General features: G+C 50.4%; 7 protein-coding genes across 7 annotated transcripts; 4 read left to right on the forward strand and 3 right to left on the reverse strand.

Moving 5' to 3' along the window:
- Window positions 1-535: 535 nt before the first annotated feature.
- Window positions 536-2,002, forward strand: PEX2_077910 (uncharacterized protein; the record flags this gene model as incomplete). The annotated part of the gene is made up of 1 exon (XM_016745061.1): window positions 536-2,002. One exon carries the CDS (start codon window positions 536-538, stop codon window positions 2,000-2,002), a length of 1,467 nt encoding a protein of 488 aa, XP_016597979.1.
- Window positions 2,003-2,814: 812 nt separating this feature from the next.
- On the forward strand, window positions 2,815-7,447 carry PEX2_077920 (putative UDP-glucose:glycoprotein glucosyltransferase; the record flags this gene model as incomplete). The annotated part of the gene is made up of 4 exons (XM_016745062.1): window positions 2,815-2,963; window positions 3,039-3,392; window positions 3,454-4,291; window positions 4,346-7,447. 4 exons carry the CDS (start codon window positions 2,815-2,817, stop codon window positions 7,445-7,447), a joined length of 4,443 nt encoding a protein of 1,480 aa, XP_016597980.1.
- Window positions 7,448-7,665: 218 nt separating this feature from the next.
- On the reverse strand, window positions 7,666-9,810 carry PEX2_077930 (MYB DNA-binding domain protein; the record flags this gene model as incomplete). Its single annotated transcript, XM_016745063.1, has 2 exons — window positions 7,666-9,689; window positions 9,747-9,810. The coding sequence occupies 2 exons, from the start codon at window positions 9,808-9,810 to the stop codon at window positions 7,666-7,668; spliced, it is 2,088 nt and encodes a 695-aa protein (XP_016597981.1).
- A 535-nt stretch (window positions 9,811-10,345) lies between these two features.
- PEX2_077940 (exosome non-catalytic core subunit RRP40) lies at window positions 10,346-11,164 on the reverse strand (the record flags this gene model as incomplete). The annotated part of the gene is made up of 1 exon (XM_016745064.1): window positions 10,346-11,164. The coding sequence occupies one exon, from the start codon at window positions 11,162-11,164 to the stop codon at window positions 10,346-10,348; it is 819 nt and encodes a 272-aa protein (XP_016597982.1).
- Window positions 11,165-11,693: 529 nt separating this feature from the next.
- PEX2_077950 (ribosome-associated complex protein SSZ1) lies at window positions 11,694-13,499 on the forward strand (the record flags this gene model as incomplete). Its single annotated transcript, XM_016745065.1, has 3 exons — window positions 11,694-11,792; window positions 11,848-11,884; window positions 11,935-13,499. The coding sequence occupies 3 exons, from the start codon at window positions 11,694-11,696 to the stop codon at window positions 13,497-13,499; spliced, it is 1,701 nt and encodes a 566-aa protein (XP_016597983.1).
- Window positions 13,500-14,373: 874 nt separating this feature from the next.
- On the reverse strand, window positions 14,374-15,312 carry PEX2_077960 (SUR7/PalI family protein; the record flags this gene model as incomplete). Its single annotated transcript, XM_016745066.1, has 4 exons — window positions 14,374-14,635; window positions 14,700-14,882; window positions 14,944-15,238; window positions 15,300-15,312. The coding sequence occupies 4 exons, from the start codon at window positions 15,310-15,312 to the stop codon at window positions 14,374-14,376; spliced, it is 753 nt and encodes a 250-aa protein (XP_016597984.1).
- Window positions 15,313-15,893: 581 nt separating this feature from the next.
- Window positions 15,894-17,078, forward strand: PEX2_077970 (uncharacterized protein; the record flags this gene model as incomplete). Its single annotated transcript, XM_016745067.1, has 4 exons — window positions 15,894-15,959; window positions 16,083-16,268; window positions 16,332-16,637; window positions 16,698-17,078. 4 exons carry the CDS (start codon window positions 15,894-15,896, stop codon window positions 17,076-17,078), a joined length of 939 nt encoding a protein of 312 aa, XP_016597985.1.
- Between the last annotated feature and the right edge of the window lie 247 nt (window positions 17,079-17,325).

Below are 17,325 nucleotides of genomic sequence, written 5' to 3' on the forward strand. Positions count from 1 at the left end.
TCTTACATTCTCTACTCGATCCTTGAAGGGGGTTAAGACGTGTCTCACGTTTCAGTGCTCGGAAGCTAGCCATTGAAGCCGCCTTTTGCGTTTTTTTGCATACATCAGATCTGGCGTGCAGGAGATCCGAGAGATCCCGCATCGTGATTGGTTTTGCTTCTCAAGGGATATCCTGAAAAAAAGAGTAGTCGCCAGCCGCGAAAGCTTTTTTTCTTTGTTGGCCTCCCTGGGTGACTCAAGTCTTCGGTACTCCAGGGCTGATCCGACCAACCGGGTCTCTCCACCAGTCTTCTATTCCTCTTTGGGCCTATCAGGTCTCTATCTACCCCCCTTGACGGGTTTTGAGCTATCCCAGCCGCTACGGTTCTTCGGGTCGACCATAACTACTGCTCTTTAGCCACTGCACTTGCATTATTTCCTTCTCATCACAACTCTCTTTACAACTCTCTTTACAATTCTCTTTACAACCGATTCTTAACACACACTCTTGTCTCGGCAACAGTCCCAACACTTCAATCCTTCAAATATTCATAGCATGTCTCCAGACCCCCATTATGAGCCATTGGATGCACCCGATGGGTCAGCATTGACGTGGATCTTTGATCACTGCTTGCGTTACGCCGACAACTACGAAATCTCTCTTCGTGCTGCATACGAACTCAATTGCCACCCGTCAAAGAGCACAATGGCGCCGTCATTCATTCCTCGATCACCCTCCATCTTCTCCCGCAATTCCGTTGTGTCCAAAAACTCTCGTAACTCCAAGTCTTCTTTCGATGCTCCTTCTTACGACACCAATGCCGAATTCCGTGCCTGTCTGTCTAAGACTGTCGCCGAATTGGCTTCTCAACCTTGCTCGCTCCCTCCGAGCTTCATTATCTCCTTTGTGCGCCGCTGTTTTTGTCTGGAACTGTCCGAAGTCGACTTTGCCCAGGCTTTAACTGCTCTTGATTACATAAGAGACCTCCAAGCTCGCTGGAAAAAGGAGATTGATGCTGCCTTTAACCGACTCAACGTTACTTCCCAGGATATGAGTGACCCTCAGCACTCGGAAGTGGCTTGTCACTTCCCTAACGTGTTGGTCTGGTACAAAGAAATTAGCGACAAGGCACGCATGATCGATTTTCTCTACACTCAGGTCTATGTCGGCCTCCGCCGCTGGGTAAGGTTTATCCCGAGTTTGAAACAGCGAGTTCCGTATCTAACATTTATCTCTCAGGTTCTTGTCAATCAGATGATGCTCGAGCCATTCGACAAAGCCAACTGCCTTGCTCTTCTTAACACTTTACTGCCACCTCTTCACCGGGACAGCTCTACCCCAACACAGCAGTTGTCGACAGCCATCCTTGGAAATCACCGTGACACCTTCTTCAAATTCATTACCACCTTTGAGTCTGATCGTTCCATCCTGGAGCCTATCATAAAGCAAGGCGCTCGACCCGGTGACGAGAATGGATGGCCTGCATTGTATGACGTCGTTGACCGATACTTAAACGCAGCTCTCGAGATGATCGACGAGTGTACTTTGATCAACCACCCTAGTCAGATTAGCAAGTCCGGCGTGCAGCGCCGCACCGACTCGGGTATCAGCTTCGGGCCCGATTTTGGCCCCTGCCCTGCTAGCTCCCACTCTTCGGATGCCGAAAAGCCTCTTCCCCAGTTTCCAGAACCGAACACAGGCACTAGCAAGCATGGTTCATTCCTGGAACGATTTGCCTCCTTGTCAGGATGGGGCAAGAAGAAGGACCCTAAGAGGGAGCAGCAGAGAGAGCAGCAGAGAGAGTTTGAGCGCAGCCTGAAGAAGATGCAGTCCTGCAAAGATTTCCACAGTCGGGCTAGCAGCGCTAAGAGCACCAAAAGCACCAAGACATCAGCCAAGTTCAACGCAACTATATCTTTTGACTTGACTGACGATAAGCGCCGGCGTTTGATTGATGAAGCCAAAGCTCGCAAGGCAGTCGACGCGGCTGAGGCGGCCCAAAGCATTGGCCAGGCCATTTAATCCCAACCTCTCTGCAACTTCTCCTACAAAAGCATAAAAGCAAACCAGCAAACGAAAAAAAAAACAAAAAAACCCCTCAAGAGAGCGGACTGAACATGCTCCTCACATTCCCCTTGATTTCTTTACACTCGACTCGATCATCCCTTACTCTTTCTTCTCTCATTCTCGCTGCAGCCGTCCCCCCTGCGAGCACAAAATCTAGAGGGAGCACTTGCTTCCAACTTTGCCAATCTCAGGCCTCTGTTGTGCAGAGCCAGCCGCTGCATATGTGACTTACCTTAGTTGTTTCGGAACAAAAAAAAGGCGTTCGGGGGAAGCATATGGGGGGGTGTTGATTTACGACTTTATGTCTTCACGATAGCGTCCAGCTCACTGGATTTAAAACCAAAATTATTATTATCTTTTATCGTTATTATTAATCACCTCCCATCCAATAGATATAAATTCGTATATGTAGGATCTCACAACTGTAGCCAATTGCAATACAACGCTCGGAGTACGGAATAGAGCAGTCGACATTTATACCTCGGAGATTGCGCCAGTTGCCGCTCAGTCTGCCGTAGAAACTGCGATAAGATAGCGAAACCCTCCAAGTGTCCAGACCAGATCAGCCGTATCATCTTCAATCTCACTACCGTCTTTGTTGAGAGCTCTAGCTCATTTGGCCCGTGATGCTTGTAAATGGATTGGCCTGCATGTTTGCTAATTAGGAAGCCCACACCATATCACATACGACTCGTCTAACACGAGGCTATCCCCTATACCATACAACGAATATACACAACTGCCCTTTCACACTGCATTTCGCGACAATGAGGGCCTCTATGGGATCTCACATTTCCTGGCGGTGGTATGCCGCCGTCGGAGCTCTGCTACCAGGCTGGATAGCCAATGCTAGCCCAGCTGTCAACGTGGCACTCCAAGCCTCCTTTGACTCGGCCCCATACCTCGTCGAGCTCCTGTACGTTGCACATTGAGTGATCTCTCGCCTGGAATAGGTCTGCCAATTCGAGAATGGCTAATTAATTCAATGCAGGGAATCTGCCGCCGAAGAAAACTCCACTTCTTATTTTCCTTTGCTGGATCGCATCGCCGACGGGACATTTGAGGACCTTACAACCGAGAAGGAGCTCTACGACCGCTTCTTGACAGTTGTGAAGGATGATGGTCACATACAGACTCCAGAGAGTCTTGCCTCATTCAAATTATCGCTTTCGGTCCGATCATCGGCGCCTCGTATTGAGGCGCACTTCCAGTTCTATAACACCTCGGTTGAGCAGTCCTTGATGGTGGCCCAAGATGCGGTATGTCCGGTATGGGTCCACTCGGAGGGAAAGCAGTATTGTTCTTCTGCCATGGAACGCGCACAGCAGGATGTCGTGGGAGAATTGTGGGTAGCTCTTTGTTCGTGGGGCATGGACTCCATTGCTGACATTGAATCTGTGCTCCAGGGACCCCAGAGAACTACCATTTGATCGAGTCCTGGGAGATGCATCGCTACCTCCGGCTGTTCTGTACGCAGATGTTGCCTCTCCAATGTTCAGAGATTTCCATGAAACCCTGAGCGATATGGCGAAACAGGGACAGATCTCGTACCGTATACGCTATCGACCTCCCCAGCACTGGATTTCCCGTCCCTTGTTTGTGTCTGGATATGGCGTGGAGCTTGCTTTGAAGCGAACGGACTACATTGTTATTGATGACCGTGACGCAGAGCAGCTCGAAGCAAAGGTCACCGAAAGTCTTCCAACTGACCCAGATGAGACCAAGGAAGATGCTCCCGATGACCTCCGGCCTCTGTCTTCCTCTGAAGTGACCCGTCTAGGCCTGAACTCTGCGAGCTACGTTATGGACAGCTCTGATCCTTTGGCGACATTGATCAAGATGTCCCAAAATTTCCCCAAGTATTCATCGATAGTAGCTGCCCACAACTCCACTGGGGAAATGGCGCAAGAGATCCGCCATAACCGGTTAAAAATTCTCCCTGGTGGTTCCAATGCCATGTGGATCAACGGTGTGCAAATGGACACACAGCAGATTGACGCATTCTCCCTTCTAGAACATCTGCGCCGAGAGAGGAAATTGATTGAGAAATTCCGCGGTCTGGGTCTCTCTGCGGATGATGCTGTGAAGTTGCTGTCACACCCAATCCTCACTGAAGCCCAAGCTGGAGGCGAGGAGCAACGGTATGACTATCGGGATGATTTAGAAGGGAACCGGGTTATTATTTGGATGAACAATCTAGAGAAGGACTCTAGATACGAGTCCTGGCCCGGTGATCTTGGAGCGGTTCGTACTTTATCACATGGCTATTGGACTGGATACATATTAACACAATCTTAGTACGTCGCCGGTTCTTATCCGGGACAATTGCCTCCAGTGAGCCGAGATCTGCACAATGTCGTCGTGTCTATGGACGCGTCTAACCCGGAGCACATGATGCTTGTTGCTGGGAACCTGAATGCCTTCATCAAGCGAGGAATTCCTGTGAGATTCGGCTTCGTACCTACCAGCTCGTCGCCAGAGTCCATTGCGCAACTGAAGGTAGCGCATTACCTTTCCGATGCCTATGGCATAGAGTCTCTTGTGCAATATTTCGAAGAGTTTGCCTCGAAAGGCAAAACTGGATTCCCAGATAAATCGTGCTTCCAGTCTGCGTCCAAAGATCGCGACCTCGTTGATAAACATGAAGTTCTGTCTCTTGACCAGATCTTGAAGAACGAGAAATATGATGCTCTGGTGTCCCAAACAGCCGCTTACCAGCGTCGGTTGAGTCTTACCGGCGACGCACCTCAATTCCTAGTAAACGGTATCCCTGTCTCCCGAGAAGGCAACTGGATGCAGGGAATGAGCATGCAGATCAGCAGGGACTTGAAGTTGGTCCAGCAAGGTATTGTACAGGGAATTTTTGAGGAGGATGCATGGCTTCCAGAGTTCTTCCTAGCTGGCGCATTCGAGGGACGCAATACTTTCCTCATGCCCGAAGATCCTAAGAGTGTACAGATTGTGGACATCGCTAACATCCTTCCATCGGACAAAGATGTATTGAGCAATATTCCTCACGTTCTGTCGGACAAGGGAGCTCTGGAGAGCGTTCATGTGATAGTTGTAGGCGATTTCGAGTCAGAGGCAGGTATAAAACTACTTACCGAAGCCCTCAATCTTCGAAAGGAGAACGGTGACGTGGAGATTCTGATGCTGCACAATGCGGCATCGGACGCCGAGGATGACGTCCCCAAGCATCTCGTGACTCTCCATCTCTCGCTTGCGAAGGGAGAGACCATCGACCAAGTACTGGCTAAGATTAAATCTGGTGATCTTGAGGCTGAAGCCCAGGAGATCTCTACCATTCAAGCTTTGCACCAAACTCTGGCGAAAGAACTTGGATTCAACCCTGGTACCGAGGGACTCGTTGTCAATGGGAGGGCAGTCAGCCCTATTGAGAAAGCAAACCCGTTAAGTGTGGCAGAGATGAGCCAACTGATTGCCTACGAACGGGTGAAACGCCTCGATTCCGTTGCGGCCGCTGTTGGCGAACTCGGACTTGCCGATAAGATCTCAAACTCGCTCGATTTTGCCAAATTGACCTCACTTGTGGCTCTTTCCACCATCTCAGATGTCCCTGAAGGTATCTTCGAAAGCACTCCCGATTTCAGAATGGACGTGTCCGGCAAATGGAGGGCGGATTATTCTGTTATCACGGTTTCTAACTCCGATGATCCCACGATCCACGTTGGTGTTAGCCTTGACCCGGCATCTGAGGTTGCTCAGCGATGGTTGCCGATTCTGAAGGTTCTATCTGAACTCTCCGGCGTTCAGCTGAAGATCTTCTTGAATCCGAAGGAAGAGCTCACAGAGCTGCCGGTCAAGCGGTTCTACCGCTATGTCTTGGAATCAGAGCCATCTTTCACGGACGAGGGAGCTCTCGCTCGGCCGCAAGCGTCCTTCACTGGCGTGCCTGTCGAGCCACTACTGACCCTGAGCATGGACGTGCCGTCGTCTTGGCTCGTAGCACCCAGTGAATCAGTCTATGATCTGGATAACATTAAGTTGAGCTCGGTCAAGTCTGGTACTGACGTTGACGCTATCTATGCTCTCGAGCACATTCTGATCGAGGGTCACTCTCGTGATCTTACAACGAAATCTCCCCCAAGAGGTGTCCAGCTCATCTTGGGCACCGAGAACAACCATGATTTCGCCGATACTATCATCATGGCTAATCTGGGATACTTCCAGTTCAAGGCACAGCCAGGCTTGTGGCAAATCAACTTGAAGCCCGGCCGCAGCGAAAAGATCTTCAAGATCGATAGTGTCGGTGGTCTAGGTTACCGCCCGCAGACCGGTGACGAGAACAACGAGGTTGCCCTGCTGTCCTTCCATGGTCGGACGCTATTCCCTCGCCTATCGCGCAAGCCAGGCCACGAGGAGGAAGATGTCCTCGAGACAGCAGTCCAGCCGGGCCCAAAGATGGACTATTTCTCCAAAGGACTCAACTTTGCATCCGGCGTCCTCTCCAGTGTCGGTGTCGGGTCCAAGAGCGGAGGCGAACAACACGCCGATATCAACATCTTCTCAGTAGCAAGTGGACACCTTTACGAGCGCATGCTGAACATAATGATGGTCTCGGTGATGCGACACACCAAACACACCGTCAAATTCTGGTTCATCGAACAATTCCTCTCCCCCTCCTTCCGCGCCTTCCTCCCTTCCCTCGCCCGCGAATACGGCTTCTCCTACGAGATGGTGACATACAAATGGCCGCACTGGCTGCGCGCCCAAAAAGAAAAGCAACGCGAGATCTGGGGGTACAAGATGCTCTTCCTAGACGTGCTCTTCCCCCTCTCCCTGGACAAAGTAATCTTCGTCGACGCGGATCAAATCGTGCGCACAGACATGTACGAGCTAGTCACCCACGACCTCCAAGAGGCGCCCTACGGCTTCACGCCCATGGGCGACTCCCGAACCGAAATGGAAGGCTTCCGCTTCTGGAAACAGGGCTACTGGTCCACCTTCCTCCGCGGCAAGCCCTACCACATCTCGGCGCTGTACGTCGTCGATTTGAACCGCTTCCGCGCACTTGCTGCCGGTGACCGTCTGCGCGGCCAATACCAGATGCTCTCGTCGGATCCGAACAGTCTCAGCAACCTTGACCAGGATCTGCCCAACCACATGCAGCATCATATTCCCATTCATAGTCTGCCGCAGGAGTGGCTTTGGTGTGAGACTTGGTGTTCCGATGAGGATTTGGATGTGGCGAAGACTATTGATCTTTGTAATAATCCCCTTACCAAGGAGCCTAAGTTAGATAGGGCTAGGAGGCAGGTTCCTGAGTGGACTGTCTATGATGATGAGATTGCGGCTTTGGCGAGTCGCATTGCTGGCGAGCAGGCTGCTGCTGGGGCTGAGTTTGTGCAGACTGGCGAAGAGCGCAAAGATGAATTATAGTTGACCCGCTGGGTTTCATTAGATAAAGGGATTGCATTTATGATTACACTTGTTGCATTTATTGAATTGAACATTTAAATAGTGAATCTCCTTTGTATTTTCATGGTAATTTTCTTCTTCTGCTCGCTCTCATAAGAATTGAAATCTTAGCAAACAAGGGTATAATGAAAGATAGAAAGCAAGCAATAGCATAGGCAAACACATCATTTCATTAAGTTTCACAGCTCATCCGAGTCAGTCTCGTATTTAACGTTGACTTCGCTGCTGTCGTCATCTCCGCCGTCCGAGTCAGTTTCATCAACCACAGCATCCTGTTCAGTGCCAGATTGGTGAGAATTGGGTGGTGCGGGTGATGGGGATGCTTCGACAATAGGACGAGAGGGTTCAGCCAAAGGGACAGGGCTGTCACTGGAAGCTTGCTTCTGCTTCTTGGACTTCTTCTTTTTAAAAGGCTCAGGGGCCTCGGCGTCGCTGCTAGGTGCCTTGTTAGCCTCTTCGGCAGCAAAGCGTTCCTCTTCTTCTAGTCTCTTTTGCTTCTTCTCCTCCTTCCTCTTCCGCTTGCGCTCCTTGCGTGCGGCCTTGTCTTCCTGAGCTTCTTGTTCAATCTGCTCTTGCTTCTCCTTTTCTTGTCTCTCTTTCTCTCGTCGCTCCTTCTTCTCGCGCTTCCTCTCCTCCTTGCTCTTCTTAGGAGTGGCGGGAGACGACGGGGCTTCCTTGATGGGGCCAGAAGCGGGCTCTTCGTTGTGCTTGCGCTTGGACTTCTTAGCCTTTTTGGGAGGCTCGGGCAAGTCGGGTTCACCCTCCTCGGAATGCGCCGCGTGGTCGGACTCGACATTGACATTGGCAGTGGGAGGCGGTGCTGCCTCACCATTGAGATTTAGGTTAGGGTTGGTAGTTTTTATAGTTTCGTCGTTATCAGAATCCTCATTCACAAATTGAGAGCTCTTCCTTTGCGCCTCCAGTCTCAGGTTCCAGTGGGCATTTCTTTTGGCAGCGAGTTTGGGATCGAACACCGCGCCTGGGTGGCCATTGGCCCGCATGATCATGACCTGCCTCACGATCTTGCGCCACTTGTCTGCGCATTGTTGTCGAGACCGCATGTGACCCATCTCCTTGCTGATGTTACCCCATACAATGAGGCGCTCATCGAGCTCGTACATATCCTTGCCTGACTTGTCGCCGAGCATTGGCTTCATAGTGAGCCACGTTGATTCCACAGCAGCAATGAACATCCTGGATTCCTCCTCAGACCACGCACCTTGGTTCATGGTTCCTTGGTGCTCAAGCTTGTTCTTCCAGCGCTGGGTGACATCGTCATCACTGCGTCCAATGAGCTTACCAATATAAGCCCATTTCGGACCGTGTTTGGCGTGGAGCTCAATAAGCTCATCTTCTTGCTCCTTCGACCAATCGTGCGCCCTTTGAGCGGAAGCTTGGAAGTGCCGGCGCATGAATCGGTACACAGATCGTCGATCACGGTCTGGAACAAGAGCGTAGATCTCGTTCCAAAAGTCGCTTTTCACGATGACGTCCGAGGAGACTGGAAATTCACCATTTGCGCCACGCTCAGAATGCTGCACCATCTCGTCAAATTTGGTGCTAGCAATGCCATGCGCGGTGCAAAAATGTAGTTTGTACGCTTCGATTTTTCGCACTTCTTCCGGCGTGTAGAATCCGATTTTTAAATTGTCCTTCTCCCTAGTGCGTGAGCCTCTAACTCCCTTGGCCCTGCCTCCTGGCGTGGTGCTACCCTCGGGGTTTGGTGAGTCGAGGGCTGGGGTTTGCGTTGTGGCAGCTAGCTGCTCTACAGCGGGTAGTTCTTCTGCTGTCAAGTCGGGAGTAAGTTGAGGAATGGACGAAGCGGGAGTTTTGAAATCTTCGCCATTCTGCTTGCGGGCCTTCTTCGCCGAGGACTTGGGCTTTGGCTTTGACGGAGTGGGTTGGCTGAGAGTGGGGGGGATTTGACTGGCAATTGCAGAGGGCGATGCGTTGTTTTCTGGCGAAACTGACTCGGCAACGGGTTTTTCTGATTTGCGATGCTTCTTGGACTTTTGCTTGCGCTCGGGTTCCGACTCGCGCTTTCGCTTTGAAGGTTTCGACATGTTGGAGTCTAATTCCGTGGAGCGCTTTGTACCATTGGTTTCCGCAATTGCTGGCGATGAAGACTTAGTTTCTGAGGAGACATGTTTCTTCTTCTTTTTTTTCGTCCCATCAGCCATAGAAGAATTCGGAGTTTCGGGAACTGACAGAGTGCAAATGTTAGTATCAAATCGTGCGAAAATCAAGTGTTTCCACCTACCAATATCTCCAAATTCCTCAGGGATTTCGGGGAATGGTTCAGGTTGAGACGATGTATTCCCCATGGCAATGAGATGCGACAATGAGTAGGGAGGGGAAAAGTAGACAATGGGGAAGAAAAGGAGAGGCCGAGGCTCCTCAAAATTTACGGCTCCGAAGCGTGCAATCCGGCAATTGGGGTTCACCGCCCGCACTGACCGCCTATGCGGGGCCAATCGAGTCTATATCAATGGGCTTTTATCGATGATCTATTTTGTTGTAGGAAAGATGGTAATACAATCAATAAGATCCAAAAAAGAAGATGATGAAAAGGATTCAAGACACCAATAAACCAAACATATTCTAAAAATGAAAAGCAGGATTATTGTAGACTTCCAACACAATGTCCATTGTACGAGTTTACTACAGGGGAACGCATGCATTCCATACAATAAATAGATACTGCATAACAAATGTATTGCGTATTCAGGCGTTTGGCATTTACTAAACACAGTGCTGGCAGGTATCATGCTCATGATTGCATTAATAGTGTACATGCTGGCATAAAGAACATAAAAAAATAACCGCAAGTTGTAAACCCATACTCCAGGTCTTACACAGTCACGACACAAGCTTCATATCCCTGAGGATTTTCGTCACTAGTTTCTTTTGGTCATGAGTGTGAAGATTTTGCTGATCTGTCTCCTGTAGACAGCGCCCAATTGCGATGGTAACCTTGACAGCACTTTCTGCGGCATTAGAGCAGTCCACCCACACCTTTCCATTGCGGCCAACTGCAATCTCAAATCCTCCCAAGCTCTCCAGCTTCTTGCCAAGTTCAGAAAGAACAACCAACCCTTCAATTGCATCTGTGTTCTCAGCAGAAGAAGAGCTTGCCCGAATCAACCGGGCCGCCATACCCGTAGAAACATCAAATACCATTCCACCTGCCAAGGGTCCCAATCCTCCGTCGGCCTTGCCAGTTGCTGGGTTGACACAGGTGAGTTCAACTTCAGCGCCGGCGCCGACTCCCACAGACTGTACTCGGGCATACACCAGCTCGCCTTGCTTCAACATTGGCCTTGTCTTCTTGGATGCGCCCTCAAAGGACAGCTGACCCAGAAGCGCGTGGGCCGTGTGTGGGGTTACCATGCAGTGGAAGAAATCAACACTGGAATGGTGGATCTGAGCAATGACGAAGTCGTTGACTGTAGGAATGTATCGGCGGTTCGGGAAAGAAAGAAGCGAGACGGTGTTGCGTTTCGCATCGGTCGTCAACAGACCAGCTTGTGTTGCTGTTAACACATGATTGGACCCCTTTGAAGAGGGCTGTGATAGGATGCGGAGGCCGGGGCCTAGTCGTAGAGGGTTGGAGTTGTTGGTAGGAAGATGATCTTGAGGTACCTCGTCGCTAGGTAATAGAACAAGCGGGGCACCCATGATGCCAGAGGGGATAGACTTTATTCTGAGGATAGTCCAAGTGTAGAAGACTCTGAAGGAAGAGGTTCAATGCTGTCTGCTTTTGCGCATTGATTCTGCAAAAGAAAACGATAATTCTTATCGCCACGTGATCTCATTGAATGTACTTGACTGAGCTCCATCCTAACACTTAACACTTGGGACCGACCTTGGAAATATGAATAACTTGAGTTCCCAGAGCTGCCAATATAGGTTGATCACTTATGCCTAGCCTTTTTGAAAGTTAAAGCGCTATATTCGTCAAGGAAAAAGGGCTGTCCTCATATGAAGATGTCAAGAGTGGTGGTGCCTTATCGACATCGCCACAACCACTATCGATAAGCACTAGCCACATTTGCGGCAGACGAAAATCTTCAAAATCTTTTTCGGTCGTTCCCCCTCAATCGAGATTTCCACCAGTTACCTCCGATACCCCCGAATCTACTTTCACGCCGTAACGTGAGATCCTTATTCTTTTAATCCAAAAAAAGTACATATTTACAACTTCGACATGGGTGACGCTGCCAACAGTGCCCCCGCTGAGGCGGAGCGCTTTGCTATCGGTATCTCGTTTGGTAACTCATGCAGTTCAATTGCCCGCATCTCGCCTGTATGTCTTGATATTGATTCTCTGGGTCAAACAACAATGACTGACAAATTTATAGGAGGGCAAGGCTGAGGTTATTGCCAACGAGGAAGGAGGTGAGGACAATGAAACCCAACGATTTGAGAACTTGAATTAACCTACTCAGATCGTCAAATTCCTTCCATCCTTTCTTACATCGACGGCGAGGAGTACCACGGCACACAAGCCAAGGCTCAGCTTGTTCGCAACTCGGCCAACACTGTCGCATACTTCCGCGATTTCCTCGGCAAGGAATTCAAGTCGATCGACCCTACTCCCTGCCACCAATCCGCCCACCCCCAGCAGCAGGACTCGACTGTCGCTTTCACCATCCGCGACACCGAGAGCGAGACCCCCAACACCGTCACTGTTTCTGAGATCACCACCCGTCACTTCCAGCGTCTGAGACGCTCTGCCTCTGACTATCTCGGTAAGGATGTCAACGCTGCCGTTATCACCATCCCCACCGATTTCACCGATGCCCAGCGCGAGGCCCTTGTTGCCTCTGCCAAGGCTGCTGGTCTCGACGTTCTCCAGCTGATCCACGAGCCCGTTGCCGCTGTCATGGCTTACGATGCCCGCCCCGAGGCGACTGTTACCGACAAGCTGGTTGTCGTTGCCGACTTCGGTGGTACCCGCTCCGATGTTGCCGTTGTTGCCTCCCGCGGTGGCATGTACACTATCTTGGCCACTGCCCACGACTACGACCTTGGTGGTGCCTCCCTGGATCAGATCATCATTGATCACTTCGCCAAGGAGTTCATGAAGAAGCACAAGACCGACCCCCGCGAGAACGCTCGTGGTCTGGCCAAGTTGAAGCTCGAGTGTGAGGCCACCCGCAAGGCCCTCAGCCTGAGCAGCAACGCTCAGCTGAGCATCGAGTCCCTCGTCGACGGTGTTGACTACGGTTCCACCGTTAACCGCACCCGTTTCGAGCTTCTCGCCGGCAAGGTCTTCAGCCAGTTCACTGCTCTGATCCAGCAGGTTGTTAAGAAGGCCGAGCTTGATGTCCTTGATATCGATGAGGTTATCTTCTCTGGTGGTGTTTCCCACACCCCCAAGCTCGCCAGCCTGACCAGCAACATCTTCCCCGAGAAGACCAAGATCCTGGCTCCCGCCACCTCTATCACCGCCGTTAACCCCTCCGAGCTGTCTGCCCGTGGTGCCGCCTTCCAGGCTTCCCTGGTCCAGGAGTTCGAGCACGAGGACATCGAGCAGTCCATCCACCCTATGGTCACCGTCGCCCCTCACCTGACCAAGGCCATTGGCGTTGAGTTCACCTCCGAGACCGAGACCACCTTCCAGCCCCTCCTCAGCGCTGAGACTGCCCTCCCCGCACGCCGCATCGCTCAGTACTTCTCCCCCAAGGAGGGTGGTGATGTCCTGGTCCGCGTGTGCGAGGGTTCCCGCGAGATCAAGGTCACCAAGCCCGAGCCCAAGGCCAAGGAGGACAAGCCTGCCCAGGATGAGGATGACTCTGACTTCGATTCCGAGGATGAGGAGGAAGAGGAGACCCGCGAGATTGTCTGGAAGACCGAGAAGGTTGTTGCTGAGCTCGCCGTCAAGGGCGTCAAGGCTGGCAGCAAGATCGAGGTCATGGTCCACGTCAACCCCGATCTTGGTCTGCAGATCGCCGTCCGCGAGGTCGGCTCCCAGAACGCTGTCCGTGGTGCCGTCAACGGCTCCGCTTAAGTTTTTCTTTCCTTTGTGAAATAAAAATAAAAAAACTTGGATTTCGTTTATGGTGTGATGATGCATGCATGACTGATAGAGGTTGTGATTTTTCTTTTTGTCCACGATTTATACTGCAGTTATCGTCATGGAGTCTTTCCCTTTATTAGTTCTTAAATAGACTCAGTTATATGCAACCAATCGATACTGGTTCTCTTTTCCAGCAACTTCACCCTACTAAGCCCCTTAAATTTGATGGCGTATTAAACCACGGTTCTCCTACGCTCCGAGAGGACTATTCACTAAGAATCCTGGTTTTGCTCCAAAGCATGGCTACTCGTGAATCCGAGATATGACTGTATACAGTTTACATTCCAAGGATCAAGTGACGGTAGTAGAAGTTATATTACAACTAGATTAGATAGGTTCGCAACTAAAAGCACAAATCTCTGCATGATCTTCAAATCGGAGAATCATTGAACCATGCGCTTCATCAACAAATCATCAAAGACTCGCGTGCCTTCTAAACATAACCGGACCCAAGGCATGGAGAGTGTTGCGCGAAGAATGCTCAATTGCCACCTTATGCAGCAAGGCCGTAGATTTATTAGGTCAGTAAAGATCGTGGCGCTTTCGTAATAGCATCAAGCGAGTGTGGGTAGTTCGATGTTTCAAGCTGCATCCGTTTATTCAGATGCAGCTTGTCAAAGATCAAAGTGAAACAAGCGGCATCCTGAAGAAAGAATAAACTCTCAAAGGGGATATCAACGCAGGAAGACAAGGTCGTGTGTGGGATGGTCCGGAGATTGACATTTCAAGTCGACATTTTCAGATGCTCCGGCTTGTTCTTGTCGAAATAAGGAAGCAGGCTTCTCGTGGCTGGGGTACAGCCAACTTAAGCGTAGTTCGTGGCCTCCTGCTTCTGGCTTTTCACGCTGTTTGAGCGCTGCGAGGAGAAGAAACCACGGCGGCGTTCCTTGCGTCCACTGTACCCACTGCTAGTATCTTTCCGGCCGACAGCACCGCCAAGGCAGTACAACAAGCATGAAAGGAACAAACAGACAGATGCGGTCCACATGAAGGCGAATGCCTTGACACCCAGGTGTGAGCTCTGGCCGTTACTCTGGAACGCGTGGCGGCCCTGGACAAAGACAGCACTATGAAATACAGTTAGCAGTTTATTCCTGAGACAGCTCTATTTCCAATGATAGAGGTACATACGTCATGAGGCAGGTCGTGATGATCTGGAAAGTCAGAGCGATCCAAGCCAGGAAACCGGAGAGGTAGCTGGCAACGCGGGTGCAGATGGCCAGCATACCAGTGAAGAAAGAGAGCACGGCGAAGAACAGACCAATGATGATAAAGGGGAACATGAACCGTGACATCAAGAAGTAGTGATTTGTTCTACAACGTAGGTATGGTTAGCGCGACCTGGTAAATGATGATATATCCGTTGGTAACCTACCCGATGAACTGTTGAGGAACATTATCGGTCGTGTCGAAGTTACGGTGGCTTGGGGGGTCAAATGGGAAATCCACATGGGTACTTCCACAGTCATTCCTGCCGTCCGTCACTCCGCAGAGGTTCCAGAATGTCCAACGCGAGGTTGACGGCGCGTTTGGGATATTTCCTGTGTCCGCCTCGAGGAAGTAGATTTGGTTCAGGGGATTACTGTTGCGTGTACCTCCCAACAAAGTAAGGAAGATCAACAAAATCGACGCTGCCATGAAAAACAGGCCCGTGAAGCCTAATGTTGCTCCTATAGATGATAGTCAGATTATATTGTTGAATCGCTGTTAGCCAGGGGTCGATCGACTTACTGCTGAGACCCATTTTGTTTGGTGCTTATTGTAGGTCACACTAGGATTTGGTTGATGGGGGGGGGCTTCCTCGAGGTTGTTATCTCGTATTTTCAAAGGGAATAGGTTGCACAAGGAGAGCGTCGAAAGATGAGAGAGAAGGTGACAGAATTTCAAGTGGAAAACGCTAGCTGGTATAAGGAAGTAAAAGCAGCCGGGGTATCCGGGGCCATTGGCCAGTGTGATATAATGACGAGTGAGCATCATCCTCTTCTTTTACTTTGCTACAAAATTAAGAGTATCGACGATCATAACGTCATGGTTGCACCTAATCGGCTAGCCGTTTATAGTTAGTCTGCACTCTACTTTAGGCGTTAGACCATATCGGGTTAGTCTAAAGCGGTCCATGACGAAGTCAACGAGCACGTCCAACCGAAACGACGTTGCACCCCTCGCAACAACATTGGTTTCATGGAAGAAAAGTGACGTGGACCATCACATATTAACGTTTCTACCTTATCCAGTTTTGTGCCTTACTGAAAAAACCTTGTCTGCCCAGCCCGATCCCCAGACTCGAGATTACACTGCGAACCTATCACCCCGTACAACGTTGTAATGGCGACCTGGGCATACCCCCCACTGCCCGCAGACCAGATCAACCGTGAGGCGGACACTGCGCTGGTATGTAAAAACATATATGGACCCTTACAACAGGCGATCTCTACATGGAGGCCTGGTTGGCTGTAGCTTTGATTTGTGAAGGTGTGGAGCTTCTCTAGTATAATGCCAACATTTTTATCTTAGGCCCGAGAGCTAGAGTGGCTCTTGCATTCGCTGCAAGATTCACTTGCCTCATTGAAGGAAGGCCTCCAAGAATGCGCTGCCCTCCTAGCTCCCAAAGAACCGGGATCAACCTTAGTGCTGTCCTCTCTGCGGTCGGAAAGTGTGAAGGGCTTCGTGACTAGAGTCGGCACCAAAGTCGTGAAGGGCGTATGGTATCCCGAGTATTTCCCGAAATGCAATGGATATGTAACTAACCCGATTCCTCTCTAGGATGTTCAACTTCGTCTTGCATCGCTCCCGCCTCCTCGGGGAGCCCCCAGCACCCGATTGAACCTATCTCAGTCCCCCGAAGCTCCGGATCTGGTGCTTCGACAGCTGGTGTCGGTTCGAGATCTCGTGGCTCAGAGCCTGGATATCGTGGATGTGAGCACGTGGACAGGTGATCCTCTCAATGCGGGCTTCATTTTCAGTCAACTACACCTCTTGCTCGAGACGATTAGTGAGGCGCGACAAATGTTGAAGGGAGAAGGCGATGAGACGCGGGGCAAGTGGTGGGATACTAGTGCTACCGAAAACGTATGTTCGTCTTCTCTAATAGAAATTCTGCAATGTTTTGCTGATATGTATGCTGCACAGATGTTTGACCCTCCGCTTCCGTCGCATCTTTCATTCCATCTCTCCATCACAGACTCCGCCCTAGTTCTTCTTCTTCGAACTCTAGAGTCTACTGCCCTCAATCATGCGCCAACTGCTTTTTCCTCGGAGATCTCCCTGACCGGATTTTCTCTACGAGATCGGATATTCGGCTCGCGAGCGCCAACCCATGATGAGGCTGGTTGCGTTTTTCAATGGCAGGGGGAAGAAGTTCGAGTCAAGGAGAAGGTCCGGGTGGAGAGCCAGGATCCCAGTCTGATGGCAGTCATGGCGAAACTATCGGCACTTGAGCATGAGGTGATGCGTTGCGTTGCTGCGCTGCGTGTGCTCATGGGTGATGAAGATACGGAGAGTGAGACTTAACGATTCGATTGATACCCTATTGCATTTGAATTATGAAAAACTGCTCGTTACAATACTTGATGTCATTTGGTACTCGAGACAGGGCCTTCAGAAGTATTGAATGAGTTGTCATTTGAGATATGTATTGATCGGCCACCTTGAAGCTACCTATACATGGTCAGGACTTTGTCAACGGGGCTCATAATATATGATATAACAAAAGCAACTAGCATATAATCTACAATATACACATATTCCTACCAACAAA

This window comes from Penicillium expansum, assembly GCF_000769745.1.
Source record: "Penicillium expansum strain MD-8 chromosome Unknown contig268, whole genome shotgun sequence".
Lineage (NCBI taxonomy): Eukaryota > Fungi > Ascomycota > Eurotiomycetes > Eurotiales > Aspergillaceae > Penicillium > Penicillium expansum.